Source organism: Pseudonaja textilis, chromosome 2 (genome assembly GCF_049901715.1).
Source record: "Pseudonaja textilis isolate UNSWEBS1 chromosome 2, rPseTex1.2, whole genome shotgun sequence".
Classification (NCBI taxonomy): Eukaryota; Metazoa; Chordata; class Lepidosauria; order Squamata; family Elapidae; genus Pseudonaja; species Pseudonaja textilis.
The window spans coordinates 111,952,401-111,967,072 of record NC_141991.1 but is presented as its reverse complement, the minus strand read 5'-3'; the positions used below and the strand labels follow the sequence as shown (position 1 = coordinate 111,967,072).

Here is a 14,672-nt window from a genome sequence, read left to right as displayed (position 1 = left end):
TTGCAGATCTGTAACTGCATTCAAATTCTGTAACTATTTAACAAGTCCTTCAAATTAGAGCACATTTTTACGCCAATTTAAGCTTTTCGTTGTGGTATAATTTTGCATCATGTTTGAAGTATAGGGTTTAAATACTATGCCTAAGGATGATTTTGAAAAAAAAAAGTCTACCATTGAAAAAGCTTAGTTGAAATAAGCCAATTCCACAACTTTCTTTAAAATAATGGGAAGCTACATTTTGAAATTGCAGCCGCAATTAATGATTTTGCAGAATTAATATATATATAAAAAAATCTGATAGACTACAGCTAGTCCTTGACTTACAATTTCAATTGTGATCAGATTCTTGGTCATTGAGCAAAGCTATCAATGATCATGATCTTGGCTCTCCCAATTGTGGTTATTGAGCAAATAATGGAACTGCCATAGGAAGCTGTGCCTTGCATCAGCTTGGCTGTGCCTGTCAGCAACTGCAGAACAATGCAAAGATAAGGGACCCAAGTGTCCAGGAACAGGCCAAGGCTATGCACAGATTGGGTGGACGGCTGAGATGCGGGGAAGAGAGGGGCAGGTACAGGAAGTATTCGTCTACATTTAGATTTAGTACAGTAGTCCTCCACTTCCTTGGGTGGTGTTAAGTACAATCAGTTCCAATCAGTGGCAAGGAATTATGAAGATGAAGTTGGCAACAGCATCAGATTGCTTATCTCTCGGTATGATATAGCAGGTACAGCTCTATCTGTCAAGTTTTTGTTAACTTGAGTAAAATGAAAAAAAAAGTCACCTTAGAACAGACTTCCCCAATTTTTCCAGCTTTGCGAACCAGTAGGGGTGGGAGAGGGGATGATTGTGCCCAAGTGGTGATTAAGTGTGTGCACAGCTACATTTGCACGAGCAGCAGTTAAGTGCATGTGCAAGTGAATTGATTTGAGTGAGTGGTGGGCAAGTGTATGAGTGCAGCTCCATTTGCACGCCTGTTTGTGCAAATGGAGCACATATGTACATGCTGGGCTGCTGCCTATGTAAGTGGGGATGCCCGCCTACTTGCTCATTGCTTCCGTGGCCCAGTTCTGAACAGCTCACGGCCCAGTAGTGGGTTGCAGCCTGGAGTTGGGGACCCCGGCCTTAGGGCTCTGTCTCTGGTTTTATAGACAGCATTAAGCTATGATCTGTTTGCTTTTTTCCTTTGCATATGTATGTATGTACTCACTGCAATTTAGGATTATGGGTAAAGATGCCATTATGCCATCAATCCATAGTTTAACTTACATGTGAATCTAAGTATCAGTCTTAAAGCAGCAGTAGAAATATAGTTTTGACCTGAGGGTGGAATTCATCCAAAGTTCATCTGCAAACATGCACATCATCATGCACATCTATTTTACAACTACCTCCTTCTCAGCTGATCACTGCAGTATAAATGAAAATGGGAGACTTTTCATTCTATATTGAGGTTTAATATTCCCCCTCATCCTCCAATGTCATGAGGGATGAACATCCTTGCCCAGAAAATCTTAACCCCTGTTGACTGCTGGTTGGAATCTTTTCTTCATGAGGTGTTGAGAAAGTGAACTTTCTTTAAATGATCTTTTATCTTGTCAACTGCTGAACAGAAGAGCTGTCTTAGTATTATCTAGGAAGCAGGGGCTGAGGAGAGGAAGGAGACGCTGGAAGAAGAATCAAATGGAAAACTCTGCAGTTACATTTTGCCATAATTTTCTCTCATGGAATCTGAACATTTTTCAGAAGGACTTTTTATCCTGCGGAAAATTTCAACATTCCTTCCAACAATTAAGAATTAAATGTTTGCTGAATCCCTAGATGAACAGAACTAAGCAAGAAGATAAGGAATCCAACTTGTCTTTTTATTTAGGACAAAAATAAACACAGTGCAATGGAAAAAGCAAAATATGAATATAAAACACAGCTACCCTGTTCATCCCCCATCTTTCTCTTTCCTGTATACTATCCACTGACAAACTGTCAGGATTATTCTCACATCTATATATTGAAAATGTTGATATTCTCACATCTATATTTTGATTTCTTCTTGCTCCTGGATACTCAGTTCTTCCAGTTTCTGAGTTATTACTTGGGTAACTCTGCGCAATGGCTTGTGATAATAAGGATATTCCTGCTCAATCTGATGGAGAACGGTGTTAAGAGTACGCAGTCTCTCCTCCACCTTATGATGTTCAACACGGGTCATTATCTCAGAACGACATAGTAGGCTGTACCTCCCTTCCTTCACGGCCTGCATGTGCTTCACGCGTGTCTGGTTGGACACAATATCTGAAAGGTTCTTAGAAAAGCAACATTGAATTTGTTATTAGAGACAAAAGGCTGCAGGCAAGGCAGAAAGGAATGAATCCCCTCTGCTGCATCTTGAGACTGAATCAACTGATGAACAAAAATCTAGGTAGGCTTTATACAAGATTAAACCCTTTTTTAAAAATAGGCAGGGTCCCAAGAAGAAAATTGCATTGTGGGAACTGTCAGTAAAACCCCAAAATAAAATTAAACACTAATATTCCTGCAGATTTGCATGGACAAGTAGATTATTATACAGTAGTTGGTTTAATCCCTGTCTGTTCAGACAAAGAGCTCACCTAGGTAGTTCAGAGAACTTGAAGTTGATTAAGCGGCCTATTTTGCAAATTGTTGCAATAATACAAATTATCAGCATATATTTTGCTAAATGGTAAAGAAATAAAAAAAGTTAAAAACTGGACAGGATGCTTCAGCCGGTACCTAAATCTGTTATTTGGAATCCATGTAAGAATAGGTATATTTTTCCTCATTATGGGGCAACTATCGCAAGTTGAGTATACAAGATTACCGCCCTATAGATTAGTCCTAAAGAGAGTTGGAACATGCACTGCGCAAATGATCACTCTTGTTACCTGCCGTTTCATTGCTTGCAACTGATCAATTTTTTCATCAAATTCTTCTGCTTCATAATTCATACCAGAAAGTATTCTCTCCTTCTCCATAATAGCTAAGTTGAGGTTCTGCTGCGATCGTTCAAGATGAGTTATGGTTTTGTTACATTCCTCAATATTCTATGGGAATAGAGGAAAAGGAAAAAAAATCAACCCTCTTTCCCAGGACCAATCATTTGCCTGACGGTCCTGTGAGAGAACTGCCTACTATAAATTCTCAGAGCAACTTCATACATTATACTACCCTGAACAAGTGATTTCCCCCCTCTACCAACTTCCAGTGATATTCATGATGTAAGAAAATACATTTACATGCTCAACAGAAATATTTATTTTCCACTTAATATATAACTGGTTAGCAGTTGTGAATCTATGTTCCCTTAGTAAGCTCATGGTATACTTGTCAATAATGGTTAAATAGTGCCTATGTTTCAATATGTATTCAATCTGTATTGAAGCTGGGCAGATATATATCATCAATTAAATGAGGACTGGAAAACCTATCAGTGTTCAACATAATGACAAAAAATCAGTAATTCCTGCTTCCTTGTGTCTAGGGGTTGGGGGTGGGCACACACACCCTGCTGCCATTTTAAGCAATGCCCTGCCTCTGTAGATATTTCAAAAACAGGCTCCACCAGCACTGTCTAGAGGAGTTTGGCAGAACAGCCCAAAGTAAAACTATGGCACAAATAAATAATTTTCCATAGAATAAAATTCTAATCTTCATTTAGCTCCTTAATTTCTAGACTGCTATATTTTTCCTGACTCCCCAATCTCAATTCCTGGAAATTTTCTGTTCCCCTGACCTGGAGTTAGCCTTTGAAGAGATCCATTGTATCTCCCATGAGAGGAAAAAATGCAGAACAAAGACAAAAACGAGTTTGCCCTCCTCTTTTGAAAAAAAAAAAAAAGCATTTGAAAGGGGGAAACCTCACTCCTGACTTATCACTCAGTTTAACTTTTCTAAATATAGTGTTCCTGCTAACAGTGTCTTCAGGGTATGTTGGTCAAAAACTCTAACATGGTGAGTGCAAATTCTTGAGGCAGGAGGGCCTTTTTTCTGTGTGTGTGTCACACATATGCAAAACGGGCACTGCTTCACTTGCACTGTGATGTTGTATCTGCCATCTTGCAAATCTTGTTTGCCTCTTGCAGATGCAGCTGGTCTTTGGTTTCTGTCTAGACTGATAAATTAAATCCCCTTGACTGACCGAGTTTAAGTATTTCTTTCATAGATGACGCTATAGAGAAGGGCTTTTTCCCCCTTTCACCTCATCTGACTAGGATAAATCTATGCATCCAAGTTATTCAAGTTACTGCTGTGATCCTGAAAAAAATGACTGTTCCTGCTCACCAAATACTCTTTTGATTCCTTTTTATTGTTTTGACTTATAGTAGTATAAGATGAAATGTATAGTTTTACTGCATCTTGTATTTAAGCAGGAAGAAAAATATCATGTCAAGGATGGCATAATCAGTCCCACTAGAGATACAGTGGACCATAGTATTGTCGATGAATTAAGCAGCTCTGTTAATTTCCATATTAGAAAGCGGAAAGTAGAGTATTCATTTACAAGAGATAACAGCAGTTACCAACTCAGCTCTCCAGACTATTTCAGGAAATATTCTACAAATAATCAGTTGTTCAGATACTTGGTTGTGTGTAAGAAAGAGATAATGATCTGTAATACCAAGTTTTACTTGCTGACCTTCTGGGTCTCTTTGATCTTTTTTTTAAGCTCCAGCTTCTTGTAGTAGAAGTCACCCTTTGTCAGCACTTGCTTATTCGCTTTGCTCTGGCTCTCAGCACGAACCACAATTGTTTCTCGGCGGGAAACTGCTGCCTCCATATTTCTCATTAACTTCTCCTGCTGCCTCATCAGCTGTTGGTACTTTACCTATATTGCAGAAAGGAAGCAAGCCAACTGAATATACTTGGACATCAGATATTGCTACATTCTTGTAGATATATATCCATGTCTATCATCTATAACCCAAAACTTTGAATAACATGGAAAATCTAAAACTAGGGTACCACCACATTGATCAGCAGAAACTACAATTTTGGGGGCTCTTAGTGAACTCAATATCCCTCACAGAATACTTGAAACGCCTTGCTGATGTCTGTAAAACATCATGTAAATAGGGTCTAGTAAATGTTAATCCACATTTCTGATACATAGCTAACCTGCAGAGTTTCTCAACAGTTCTTAGTGCCTTTCCCATCACAATATTATCAGCATCCAATATGATATTTTTTCTGAAATATTCAATCTAAGTCAGAATTATAGTCACTTTATATATCGAAAAAATAATTTACATTTTATATCTTAGTTCAGCTTCACAGCAGGTGGCAGTATCTAGCCAATATTATAAAGGTAAGCAGAGAGCAGTTCAGCAAAAAAACAACAAGGTAATAAATCAGGGGTCCCCAACTTTAAGACTTGTGGACTTCAACTCCCAGAATTCTCCAGCTAGCATAAGCTTAGAGACCTCTGTAATAAGATTCTCATCCATTAAAAATTTGCAATCAAAATCTGGGTAGTTGCCCTTTAATGATTCTGCAGTTTGGATTCCCCACATCTATCAGGATTTGGACTGCACAGTGTGCAAGGGTTATTGGAATTTTGAAATCTCTTATGATGTAATACTCTGTATTAAAAATGTCTCAGTGAGTGGCAGAAAATAGTTAATTTATCTGGGCTTATAAACTAAGCAGGATTGGTTAGGATGGGAAATCACCAGAAAATCAGACTAGACTGGAACATTGAAAAACCATTCAGGAAAAAGGTACTGGCAAACAATCCCACACTGCTGTCAATAAGTCTACATGAAGTGACTAAAAGTTGAGTCAAGAGAGACACTCCTTTTATCATATCCAAAATATTTTTATGCTGGTTACAAATCTTGGAACTAAATCTGCCAAAAATATCCCCCAGGACAACTTGTTTATTCCATGCAATTTTTTCTTCAATATATATAGGTACATCAAGGAAGGAAAAAACAGCAGATTGGATAAGTGCAAATCATATATTATTTGGGTTAAATGTATTTATGATACAAAACCTTAGAGTAGTTTGATTGAAATCAGTGGTGCTTTTGTCAATCTGGAAAACCAGCAGATTTGCCTTCCCAGAACTTCCTGTCTCACCTGCATCCTGTGAATCTCTGACTTCATGGCTTTGATCTCAGTCTGCTCAGCTTCTGAGTCCACTGCAGCACGCATTTCTTTGGCTATTTGTATCTTCTTCTCCCATTGCATCATCTGACATCTGAAATGCCAGAAAAGAGTAAAGAGAGTAGCTAGCAGAATTCTAGCAGACAATGGTATATGGAAACAGGAGGTGTGCCATTTGTCATAATTAGTAGCATTATCAAATTGCACCTCAAGACGCTCATGCAAATCAAATTCTATCAAAACAAAAGAACACAATCACGACTACTAATAGCTTTTATGTACAAAGAATGCCAGGAATTTGTTGCTAGAAAGAATTATGTTTTCCCAACATTATGTCATGAAAATATATTCACCTGTAGATTCCACATAAAAACCAAGAAGACAATAAAAATGGTGGTATTAAAATGTAATATAGAAAGGCATTTCAGCTTGTGATAAAATCAGAATACAGAGCACAACAATGAGGAGGAGCCATGTTTATTGCAAAGACTTTGGATGGTTGCTTTACAAAAAAAAAGAAGGTTCCTGAACAATGGGAAAGCAAAAGTCTTTACAGAGGTTGAGGGCTATAATACGGGGCAGGAAATCCCAGGCATCTGATTGGCTGGCAACTTCTGGAGAAGCAAACCAGATCCTTGTCCATGAATCCAGAGTTATTTCTATTGTTAGGCAAAGTGGCTCTTTCAGGAGGACAGTGAATCTGGGGAAGTCCATTGTTAAGGAGATGGAATGCTATTATGATCAGGCTGATCAAGGATGGAAGTTGGGCTTCCTGGCCTTGTTACTGTGTTGCAGTTAGGGCTGCACTTCGGCTGTACTGTGAGTGTGTGATCAAGGCTTATACTCTTTTGATGGTGTTTCATGGGGCTTCCCCTGGAGGTAGGATTAGACAAAGAGAGGAGCTGGATTGGACTCTGATCATGTCCAAAAGGCAGAGATGAAAAAGGAAGCTGCTCCATTTTATTTCCTTCATTTATTTTCACTACACACCTGTATAGTGATAATTTATGAATTACCTTCAATTATTCTAGGTGCAGAGGCTGCTCTCTGTTTATCTCTCAAATTACAACACAAGAAGGAAATCTGATTTACATTCCATTTGTCTATGCTCTGACATAGTTGATGACCCAACCTAGAAAATTGACTCTTAAAAAAAGGTCATGAATATTTCCCACCTGCCCTATTTAAACATTCAGACCCGATATGATAAATCAGAACTCACTCTGCCTCAACTAGACTGTTGATGAGCCTCTCTTTTTCCTCATGGAGTCGGTCCAGTTTCTCTTGCATCTCAATTGATTCTCTCTCTGATATCTAGAGCCAGAAATATGTGCTTTATTTATTTCTAATATACAAATGATCTAGAACAAGGATAATTATCAGACCGGGCTAACAACAGAATATAAGAAAAGCTCTGCTATGTCTGCCAAAGGCCCACCTAATTCAAATCTCTGTGGTGCACAAGGGCCAATTAAATGCTTCCAAGATGTTTACAAGCAGGATGGGATTGCAATAACTTTCAAGTATTTGTCTTCGTTAATATGGTTTAAATTGTGCTGCTTTTGGTGTGCAAAAGGCACAGCCAATTAAACTTATGCGCAGCTCTGTCTCTAAATTTGACCAATTCTCTTGTAGATTGGTAGCCATTATTGCACCTAATAGTGTAAAGAAGCATTTTTTTAAATTGGTCTTAAATCTTGCATAATTTCACTGCATGGCAACAATCGTAACACAAGAAGACAGAGAGAACAATTTCCTCTTTCTCTCCATCTTTCCATCCTTTGCACAGTTTTATCTTCTAGTACTTTTTTATCTTTTTGCTTGAAAGTGGATCATTTGAGTCCCATAACCATTTGGTTGCCTTTATTTTACCTTCTTCAATTTTACAATATCTAGGGGCAGTGACAAACAGTGTGTGCAGAATTTAATGTAAGGTGCCATGTTGTAGATTTATATGTGGGCATTATGTTGGCAATCTTATTTTTAATCCCTTTTTAAATGATTCTCCAGTAGACAATTGTCTCATTAATATTTTTTTCATAGCGGCTTCACTGACTTCTTTATCAGAGCTTGCGTTCTTGGAAGTTTATTCCTTACATGTCTTATCTAGCCTGTCAAAACAAACTAAATAGTTTTGTGAAGTTTGGTGTTTTGCTTCAGTATGCTTCTCCTTATAATTATTTCCGAAGAACCGATGATTTGATGTCATCAGAAAACCAGTCAAGGTTATATTGAGAAATAAGTTACCTACAGGTAGTCCTTGACTTACAACAGTCATAATAGCATGGAAAAAACGCATGCCAATTTTTCACAATTATAACCATTGCAGCATCCTCATGGTCACGTGATCAAAATTCAGATGCTTGGCAATTGACTCATATTTATGATGGACGCAGTGTCCCAGGGTCATGGGATCACCTTTTGTGACCTTCTGATAAGCAAAGTCAATAGAGAAGGCAGATTCACTTAACAACCATGTTACTAACTTAACAACAACAGTGATTCATTTGACAACTGTGGCAAAAAAGTCGTAAAGTAGGGCAAAACTAATTCAGCTTCTGTCTCACTTAGCAACAGAAATGTTGGGCTCAATCCTGGTTGCAGGTCAAGGACTATCTGTATTTCTTTTCCTGAGGGTCCCCTTCCTGCCTCCTTTTCTAGAAACTGAATGATCTAGACCAACTGTTTATATTATACAGCCTTTTCCTGTGAAGTATTGTCATTGCTTATCTGTTCACAAAGGGATTGCAGGCATTATCAAAACCACTTTTTTTGGTAATTTTAGCAGTACTGAACATCAAACTACATCAAAACCTGACTTTGTGAGAAATATATCTAGGCCAAGGAATACCTTGAGGGAGCGCATAAATTCATTTTCCATGATGGTGTTTCCTTGCTGTAACTCATGAGAATTCTCACTGTTCTTATTGATCAATAAATGCAGCTTCACCAGATCATTAGACATATTCTTCATGTGTCGCTCAATGTCCTTCAGTTCATTTTTCTCCTGCTGAATATCATCTGAGAGGATAGGATAAAAAAGATAACAATTCTTTAAGATGTAAACTGGTGCAAATAACATGAGAAGTGGAAGTATTGGAATAAAATGGGCAATATATATGGGGAAATCAATTCTATCAGCAGGATTGGGGGGGAATTGAGTCTGCACACTCAAAATCTGCATACTATATAAAAATAAATGTGCTTTTTAATATCCAAGATTAAGAATCAGACAAATGTTGAACTGAATATATGGAAAAATGAAAATCACACTGAAATAAATTGATTTGACCATCCCTAAATGGGAAAGATTCCTCCTCTCCACGAATGCAGTATTTTTATATTCCCTGTTCAAAATAACCGTCTTATTTACTGTGACCAACAAAATGTTTTTCCAGATGTTATTAAGCAAAGTTATATGAATGTTTGCAGCCAAGAATTTCAATTTCGTTCTGAATGCAAATTCAGATTTTGTAAACAGAAAACCAAGTTTAGATACCTCAGGTGCATTATTTTGCTGTGCAATGTGGCTTCAGGGATTCAGCAAATAGTGGGTGATCATATATACTGTATAACCTGATGCGGCAACATTTGTTTGACAGTTTAACCAAGAATTGCTTTAAAAACACTGTATGTATACTGTTATGTCTGTGGAACTGGTTGGAGTTCCCAACCAGGTCCGCTGTTTGAGCGGGAGCACCAGCAGCTCCCATTGGTTGGCTCCGTTTGACAGCCGGCTATATAAGCCGGCTGTCGAGCAGAGCCAGCCCGTTGTCGCCCGCTGGTCTGCGAGTTAGCTAGCAGACGCGACAACCCTTTATTCATTGCAATAAAGCCAGTTACTTGTACGCTCTGGTCTCGTGCCTCGTCCTTACCATCGCTCTACAACACTGGCGACGCAGGATGGGATGGTCGAAGGCTAGCCAGACGCGTTTTTACAAAGAGCTGTAGTCACAGAGAGAGAAAGCAAGGGCGCTGTAACCGCAGCCGCCCACGCCGCAAAGAGCGCGAAATTCAAAACTGATACTGTGAGAGCTGATTCGCTGAAACGAGCCACAGGCACAGCAGCCGAGGCCGCCCACGCTCACCAAGAGCGCGTTTTTCAAAAAGAGCTAAGCAGCCCAGAGAGACAACCGCAGAGCGCGTTCTTTTAAGAGCGCGATTTCGAATAACAATTTGAAACAGACGAACCTGTTCCTTCTCCACGATGAGCGAATCAAGCATTCCTCCATTCAAACCTAACGAGGAGACGTGGGACTCCTACAGACATCGATTCAGCCATTTTCTTGACGCCATCGGTCTAGCCGACGCTGCGGAGCATAGGAAGAAGTCCTATTTCCTGAGTTACTGCGGAGCCACCGTCTTCGACACAGCCACAGCATTAGTCGCGCCCCGCGCCATCAGAAGCGTCCCATGGGACGAGCTACAGGAAATACTTTCAAATCACTATTCACCCAAACTGTCTCAAATAGCCAGAAGGTATGCCTTCAGGGTCAGGAAGCAAACAGAGGGGGAGTCGATTAACGAATACATGGCCGCCCTGAGAACAGCCGCTTTGCAATGCGGATTCAAAGAATATTTGGAAGACATGCTGCTGGATCAGATCGTCTGTGGGGTAAGAGATCTGAAACTCCAAAGGCGTTTACTGGCGAAGAAAGACCTGACTCTAGCCATAGCCATGGAGGAAGCCCTGGCTGCTGAGCTCTCGGCCAGTCAGCAGCTGAAATCCAGGGAAAGCAATCCAAACCCAGCACGCAAACTGTCCATTCCGAAGAGGTAATCAGCGAAGATGACCCCACAGACGCGTCTGACGTTAACCGCCTAATTCATCAGAAGCCTTCACAGGTAGGAGCGGGGCAGAGAAACAACTTCACCCCCAAGCAACCTCCCATGTGCCTAACCTGTGGAGGCTCCCACCCTAGGGCATCCTGCAGGTTCAGAAACGCCATCTGCCTGAACTGCCAAAAGAAGGGTCACATCGCTAGAGTCTGCCAAGCAGGGCGATCCTTACCTCAAAGACCTCTACCACCTTCTAACTCCCAAAGGCAAGTGGTGGACTGCTATACCTGCTACCACGCTAACCATACTTCCCTAACCCCTGATAAAATTAAAATTTCTGTCTTCCTAGAAGGTAAGCCCTGCAGGATGGAGGTGGACACGGGATCCGCGCTCTCAATCATCTCCTGGGATACCCTGAAGAGACTCCAGCCCAGGCTGTCAAGGAAACAGCTACAAAGATGCCACCTGACGCCTACGAGACTACCAGGGAAAGAACATTCCTGTCCTCGGAAAGGCAAGTTTCTTGTGCAATTCCAAACCTTTAAGGGCCACCTGCCCTAGTGGTAGTTAACGGTACCCTCCCTAGTCTATTGGGACTTGATTGGTTTCCTTCACTCGGCCTTAGCGTAACCGGGATCCATGCTGTCTCAACTTCTGATGTAGATACCCTATTTTCAGAATTTTCCGATGTATTCAGCAATGAGCTGGGTTGCTACTCGGGCACCCCCATATCATTTTCAGTAGACCCCAGGCAATCCCTCTCCATTTAAAACCCCGTAGGGTGCCTTTTGCCATCCGTCCAAAATTGGACGCAGAACTAGACAAACTACTTAAACAAGGGGTGCTAGAACCCACTGATTTCGCGAAATGGGAGACCCCATAGTCACCCCACTCAAAAAAGATGGCAGTTTGAGAATTTGTGCGGATTACAAAACCACGCTCAACCGCTATCAGCAGGTCAGCGCCTACCCGTGCCCGTTATCCAGCATCTTTTACATACTTTAACCCGGCACCATTTTCGCTAAGTTAGATATGTCCCAGGCATACCAACAGTTCCCTGTCGATGAACAGACAGCGGAATTACAATATAGTCACACACAGGGAGCGTTCAAATGCAAGCGCTCCAATTCGGGGTCAGCGTAGCCCCAGGCATTTTTCAGTCACTCATGGAGAGGATTCTCCAGGGTCTCCCAGGAGTGGTCCCCTACTTCGATGACATTTTAGTTTCAGCCACGAACCGGCCCCAGCTCATTCAGAGAGTCAGGACAGTGCTAGAGAGGTTCAGGCAGCATGGCCTCAAACTCAAAAGGGAGAAGTGTGCCATCGCCACTAGGCAGGTGGACTTTCTGGGTTATAGGATTGACGCCTCGGGCATCCATCCCATGGAATCCAAGGTGAAGGCCATCCATGAGGCACCCACACCTACCAACAAGACTGAACTACAAGCTTTTCTGGGACTTTTGAATTTCTACGCCTCATTCCTCCCACACAAGGCATCTGTCGCTGAACCATTACATAGGCTACTAGATAAAGACTCACCCTGGCACTGGGGACCCAAGGAGGCCCATGCATTCAAATCAGTCAAAGCCTTGCTCACTTCAGAAGCGGTCCTGGTTCAGTTCGATCAACGTCTCCCCCTAGTCCTGGCCGCTGACGCATCCCCTTTTGGCATTGGGGCTGTCCTGAGCCACAGGCTCCCCAACGGTTCCGAGGCACCAATTGCTTTTCTTTCAGGACTCTTTCGCCTACCGAGAGGAACTATAGCCAGATCGATAAAGAGGCCCTGGCCGCAGTGGCTGCAGTTAAGAAATTCCACGAACTCGTGTTTGGCCACCACTTTGAGTTAGTGACTGATCACAAACCTCTTTTAGGACTTCTGTCTGGAGACAAGCAAACTCCGCAGGTACTTTCGCCCAGAATGACCAGATGGACTTTGTTTCTGGCTGCTTACTCATTTAAGTTAGTGCATCGTCCAGGCAAGACCCTGAGCCACGCCGATGCCCTTAGCCGCTGCCCCTGCCAGTCCCAGTCGAAGACCCAGCACCTATCCATGCCATTTTCGAGGTCAACGAACTCAAACTGCCAGTGACAGCAAGACATCGCGGCGCACTCGAAAAAGGACAAAATCATCGCCCAGGTTCTGGACTGGGTGGGGAGGGTGGCGGAAGCTCAATGTACAACTGATTTTGTCCCTTTAAAACCCGCCAGCAGGAACTGTCAAAATTACAAGGTTGTCTTCTGTGGGGAACAAGAGTGGTCATCGCCTACATCACTGCGAGTGCCCATCCTGAAGGTGCTTCACGAGGGACATCCGGCATCGTAAGAATGAAGGCCCTGGCCCGCAGCTACGCCTGGTGGCCCGGTATGGACGCTCAAATCGCCAACTGGGTAAGCTCTGCCAACCTTGCCAACAAACCCGGCCGCCCTCCAGCTGCCACGCCCACCAGATGGGAGAGCGCAAACACCCTGGTCCCGCCTGCACATTGACCTAGCTGGGCCTGTGCATGGCAAGACCTTCGTGGTGGTCGTGGATTCATACTCCAAGTGGATTGATGTAGCCTTACTTCCCACTGACCACCACCCAGTCAATAGTGAAAGCCCTAACCCGACTGTTTGTCACCCACGGGCTCCCAGACACCCTGGTTTCAGACAATGGCCCACAGTTCACATCATGTGAGTTCAGCATGTATACTGCCAACTTGGGCATCAGGCACGCCCTACAGCACCATTCCATCCCGCTAGCAATGGGATGGCAGAGAGCAGTTAGATCAGCCAAAGAAGCACTTGCCAGGTTTGGTCAGGAGGACTGGCACTCTAAATTGTCTCGTTTCCTACTCAGCCAGCACACAACCCCTGCACCACCACCAACAAGTCTCCGGCTGAACTTTTAATGGGGAGACGCCTTAGAACCACTCTAGACAGGCTACACCCCCACTATTGCCCAGACACCCCTTTAGGGTCCGATAGCCTGGTCAGAGACTTCGCCCACAAGACCTGGTATACGCCAGGAACTACGCAGGGGAACCGTTGTGGGTGCCAGGACAGATCGTATCGGTTACCGGCCCCAGATCCTATCGGGTCCTTCTTGGGGATGGACGCTGTGGCGGAGACACGTGGATCAACTCAGAAGGCGACGGATGGGCGCGACAGATACCAACCCGTGCCAACCAGCCAGCTCCAACAACGCCTCACCCGCGCCTGATGGAGATCCCTCATGGAACCAGGTTTTCCCAGACGAGCGAGAGGGCTGGATGGAGAACCCGAGTCTCCAACCAGAGTCACCGATCCAGCCGCCGAGCGACCCAACCGACCAGCCGGACCTCGAGACTCGATCGGGCCAACCTGAGCAGGGGCTTTCACCAGCACCGTCAGGCACCACACCGGGCAAGCCCCAGTACCAACAACCGCTGAGGCGCGATCCGAGAGCCAGGACTTGACACAGACTGGCAGTTCACCTGAACTGCGACGCTCTGGGCGCCAGCGAAGACAGCCCACGTACCTACAAGACTATGCATGTTCGCAGCTGGTGGGAAGGGGTGTTATGTCTGTGGAACTGGTTGGAGTTCCCAACCAGGTCCGCTCTTTGAGCAGGAGCACCAGCAGCTCCCATTGGTTGGCTCCGTTTGACAGCCGGCTATATAAGCCGGCTGTCGAGCAGAGCCAGCCCGTTGTCGCCCGCTGGTCTGCGAGTTAGCTAGCAGATGCGACAACCCTTTATTCATTGCAATAAAGCCAGTTACTTGTACGCTCTGGTCTCGTGCCTCGTCCTT

At 43.2% G+C, this 14,672-nt stretch overlaps 1 protein-coding gene across 2 annotated transcripts in view; it reads right to left on the bottom strand.

The window, feature by feature from the left end:
• Positions 1–1,844: 1,844 nt before the first annotated feature.
• Positions 1,845–14,672, bottom strand: part of CCDC40 (coiled-coil domain 40 molecular ruler complex subunit) — a 36,242-nt gene continuing 23,414 nt past the window's right edge. Inside the window, exons 15-20 of one of the 2 annotated variants that reach the window (XM_026701798.2) lie at positions 8,975–9,144; positions 7,346–7,437; positions 6,097–6,217; positions 4,655–4,843; positions 2,904–3,062; positions 1,845–2,302 (exon numbers count right to left, since the gene is read on the bottom strand). In XM_026701798.2, the coding sequence (XP_026557583.2) occupies positions 2,033–2,302; positions 2,904–3,062; positions 4,655–4,843; positions 6,097–6,217; positions 7,346–7,437; positions 8,975–9,144 (1,001 nt within the window). In that variant the 3' untranslated portion in view covers positions 1,845–2,032. Of the gene's footprint in view, positions 2,303–2,903; positions 3,063–4,654; positions 4,844–6,096; positions 6,260–7,345; positions 7,438–8,974; positions 9,145–14,672 lie in introns of both variants that reach the window. The other variant, XM_087924939.1, reaches the window with a different exon arrangement.